The following is a 4,583-nucleotide window of genomic DNA, read 5'->3' on the forward strand; positions in this document are numbered from 1 at the left end:
CAGACAATATTTGAGGGTAAGGACTGGTCTCAGGTGTGAGGCTGTGTGGCTTTATTGAGCCTCTGCTTTCCTACTTGTAAATGTTCTTCAGTGTTCTGACTTTGGGTTATGGAGTAAATGCTGGTATTTATGGGACTTCCAGAATGGTTGGCATTTATGTACAGTTCACAAATTTCTTTCCTTCTTCTTAGCTCATTCATAAGTAGCAACCTTAGAGTTATGAGGAAATTATTATTTTCTATTTTTAATGTATAAAAAAAGGCTCACAAAGACTGCTACTTGCTGTTGTGGTGGTTGTTAGGAGCCATTGAGTTGGCTCCAACTCATAGCAACCCTACGTTCAACAGAACGAAGCACTGCCCAATCCTGCACCATCCTCACAATTGTTGCTATACTTGAGCCCATTGTTGTAGCCACTCTGTCCATCCATCTCAGCACTCTTATTTACCCAGATACTTGGGGCAAGCCAGAACTTGATCTCAAATATTCAGGCTGCCAACTCTACTCTTTGGCCACTGCTGGTGGCTTTTACTTACAGCTCAAGATTTCTGGAATAAGTTCTAAGAAACAAGGGTACCCCACACACATGCACAAATATTCCTCCTTCTCTAGTTTGAAGTGTGGTCTCTTTTGGTCTATTGGATCTCTCATTACTGCACATGAAAACATTTGTTTTTGTCTTGGAAGCTGGGTGTGCTGCTGTCACTTGAGGCAACATTAAATATTAAGCTACCCAGAGGGCTTTCTTAGACTAAACAATCTATCAGGTTTCATAAAAATTGCACTAAGAATGGTGGAGAATGCTGCAGCCAGATCTTAAAATCATTATATCTGATAAATTGGTAAAAAGGAATGGAATAACACTAAAAAGTCATTGGCAGTTCCATATATATAGATATATATATATAAAGTTCAGAAAATAGAGCCCAAATCTTAATTACATCTTTTTGTAGGTGAAAATAGTCAGTCATTCACTTCTCTTGTTTCTACTAAATGCACAAATTATTTGAGTTTTGGAGAAAAATCCACCTCACCATCATTTCTGTGCCAGTTTCATTAAATTGTTAATGATTGAAAAATCACATGGCAAAAGAAATTGAATAAGAGCCTTTGTTGAAATAGCTATAAGATTGAATATGTTGTACTGCAGTGGCTTGCATGTTGCTATGACCCTGCAAGCTATGTCACCAGTATTTCAATCAGTGGCAGGGTCATTCATGATGGGTAGGTTTCAGCAGAATCTCCAGACTAAGACAAGGAAGAAAAGTCATGCAATCTTCTTTATAAAATTAGTCAATGAAAACTTTATAGATCACAAGGGAGCATGGTTTGCCTTGCTTTCTTTGACCATGTCATCAGGGGAGATCAATCAGTTGCTAGAGGAGGACAACATGTTTTGTGAAAGACAGGGGAGACACTCAGTGAGATGAATTAGCACAAGAGTTGTAACTGTGGACTCAAACATACCAGCCATATGAAGATGACACTTAGGTTGTGGTGAGGTGCCATCAAGTCAGTTTCAACTCATAGTGACCCCATGTATAACAGAATGAAACACTGCCTGGTTCTGTCCCATCTTCGCAATCATTGCCATGTGTGAGCCCATCATCATAGCCACTGTGTCAAGCCATCTCATTGAGGGTTTTTTCCCCCTTTTCGCGGACCCTCTACTTTACCAAACATGATAGCCTTGTCCAGAGATTGGTCCCTTTTGAAAACATGATCAAAGTATAAGAGACAAAGTATGGTCATTCTTGCTTCTAAGGAACATTCTAGCTGTACTTCCTCCAAGACAGGTTTGTTTGTTCTTCTAGCAGTCCATGTTCTAGTCAATAATTTTCTTCACCAAAACCACAGTTCAATTGCATCAGTTCTTCTGTGGTCTTCCTTATTGATTTCCCAGCTGCATGGGGCCAGTCAGCATTTCATTCTGTTGTGCATAGGGTTGCTATGAGTCAGGGTTGACTTGACAGCATCTATCTATCATTTATCTATCTATCTATCTATCTAAACTTAAGTAGCAAGGAGCTCCTTGTGGAAAAAACAGTGACTCTCATGCAGGTGGCGCTTACAGTTTGGAAAACCAAATTTTTGAATAAAGGAGAGCCCAGGGGAGTGACAGCTATCACTACATAAAATTAGGTATCATTTACAGTTCAATTTATCTGTGTACAAAATTATATGCCAAGTAGGGAGAAAAATTGAGAAACATTGATAGAAATTATCAAATTATTTATTCAAGGTAGCCTTTTCTTTTCCCAAAAAGAATGAAACAAGCATTGTTTATTCTGAAATACTTTATTTTCAAGTTATTTGTAAAACCATAGATAACTATATATGAAATAGAGAAGCACTGCATAATTAACACTAAACAAGGCATTGTGCCTTACAAGAAAGACATAAAATGTCGAAGGGATATTTAGAACATGGTAGTTCTTAAAGCTTCACCATGAGAAATGTTGATCACATACTATAAAATGGGTTCAATAAATAATAAATGCCTTATTCTCAAAGAAAATAGTGTACACACATATGTCCCTACCCTAACAATGATCTGATCATTTGTCTGTACCCCCTTGTCTCTATCACAGTGACTGGCATGATGTGGGATCCCCAGAAATATTAACAACTAGAAAACATTTGAAAACCTTTTATACTCCAATTCTTTAAATAAGAATCAGGACTGAACTAACTGATTTGACATAAAGTGAACAATAAAAGTAACAGTATCAAGTGTGAAAATAGATTCGGCCACATCCTTAATTATTTTACATGTCATATATGAACATAAACTCTGAAAATAAATAAATAAATAGAAGAACTGCTGTAAAAGATGCTCAAACATAAATAAGCCCAGTTCAGGTGTCCTCAGAAGCTATTTCTCTTCTTCCCCTCAGTTCCTCTATTGGCAGGGTCTGCTTCCAGCTTAGACACCAACAATCTTCCTCCTTCCCCCAAGGTCAGTTGGAACTCCCACTATAAAGAAAAAAAATGGTTGTTATCAGCAGCTGCTCAGCAGCCAGCCCAGTCCTCTTCCCTCTGCCCTGCTCCCTAGGCGCCAGAGTTTTCTAAACGTGGAGTTTTCCCCTCTCCTGGTACCACGTGGCTACTCCCTGGAACCACGGTCCTTTGTGTCAGACACCTGTATGTTCTTAGATGCTCTTTATTTGGGAATGAGGGTGCAGGCTGAGATCTCTGCTGTATTATTTGCTACCAACAGCCATAATATATTATTCTCTCATTGTCACACTGGGCCTCCTTTAAGTCTCAGACAAAGTAACTACTATTATTTTCTCTATTTTACTGAGTCTCACATCAAGTAAATTTCCCAGAAGCACTCATCTAGTAGGTGATGGAACCCACATTTGTATCAAGGCAATGTAATTGCAAAGTCCCTGCTCTTTACCACTAAACGTCAGGACCTATGTTGCAGAACCCCAAGGTTTCCACTTTGCAGATCTGAAGTTCAGAAGAAAATGAGGGGAGAGGAAAAGCCACCTTTGTTTTTAACAGGTGGAAAGCTTTTTGGCACAAATGTCCAACATCAAATGACAGTTGTAATGAAAACAGGTTTATCCACATTTATTTCAAAGAGAGTGGGGTAGGGAGTGGGGATAGAAGTTACTGGAAATAACCTTCCGGTACCAGAGCACACTAATGATCTCAATGGCAAATTTAACTGAACAAAATGATGATTTTCAGTCTTTCAGCTAATCCCTGGGTTCCTTAGACAATTTTTGGGAGTAAATGCTCCTGTGATGTGACCAGTGACACTAGTCTCATGTTATAAATACAAAACAATAACTCACTTGTTTAGCATCTTTTCGATGATTTTCTTAACCATGGGGGCTGTGGGGTTAAGACAAACTTCCTGCCCATTCTTGAGAGTGGCTCTGCAGAGAGAAGGGAAATTTGCAGTGAGGGGAGCTTTGGAGGGTGGGGTGACAGAATGGCAGGAGCAGCCGCGCGCAGCAGGACTTACATGACTTCGGTTTGGTCGCAGTGAGGTGCTGGGGCCGTCACCTTCACACTTTCAATATTCTTCAGATGGATTCCCTGCACGGTCTTCAGGCACTGACAGCGCAGTTCCGAGACCACGGGAGCCCCTGGGGGAAGAAGAGACACTCGGTTAGCTGGGTTGTTTCCCGGCGTGGACTCCCACCGGCCCCTGACAGACGCTGGAGTCCCGCCGAGGCTCACCTGTTGCGCGCCGGCCTGCGGTGACCAGGAGCAGGAGCAGCAGCGCCGCCCGGAGGACGCGGGGAACACCAGGAGTGGAGGCGGAAGCGGCGAGAGCCATGGTACTTGGCTGGGAGGATCTGGGCAGCGGTGCCTGGAGCGAAAGAGGTGGCTCAGGAAAGCTGCCTGTTGTCCGGGTTCTGAGGCTCAGAGCCCCAGGAACCCCTTTTATTCATAATGGGGGCGGGAAACCCAGGGCCAGGGAAATTCCCGGGTCTCTAGGTTTGTTCCTTGATTAAGAAAAGCAGGCTCCTGCCCCGCCTAGTGACCCACTGGCGTCACTAGGGTTAGTGTCACCCAGTGCAGTAGCTGATGGTGTCACCCCCCCATGGACCTTCTCCTTC

At 42.2% G+C, this 4,583-nt stretch overlaps 1 protein-coding gene across 1 annotated transcript; it reads right to left on the bottom strand.

The window, feature by feature from the left end:
• Positions 1-3,805: 3,805 nt before the first annotated feature.
• Positions 3,806-4,300, bottom strand: LOC103209597 (growth-regulated protein homolog gamma-like). Its single transcript, XM_007955488.2, has 3 exons — positions 4,201-4,300; positions 3,983-4,106; positions 3,806-3,893 (listed from the first exon to the last, which is right to left on the bottom strand). Exons 1-3 carry the CDS (start codon positions 4,298-4,300, stop codon positions 3,806-3,808), a joined length of 312 nt encoding a protein of 103 aa, XP_007953679.2.
• Positions 4,301-4,583: the final 283 nt, after the last annotated feature.

This window comes from Orycteropus afer, unplaced genomic scaffold (assembly GCF_000298275.1).
Source record: "Orycteropus afer afer isolate SDZICR_OR568_19922 unplaced genomic scaffold, OryAfe1.0 scaffold00505, whole genome shotgun sequence".
Taxonomy (NCBI): Eukaryota; Metazoa; Chordata; class Mammalia; order Tubulidentata; family Orycteropodidae; genus Orycteropus; species Orycteropus afer.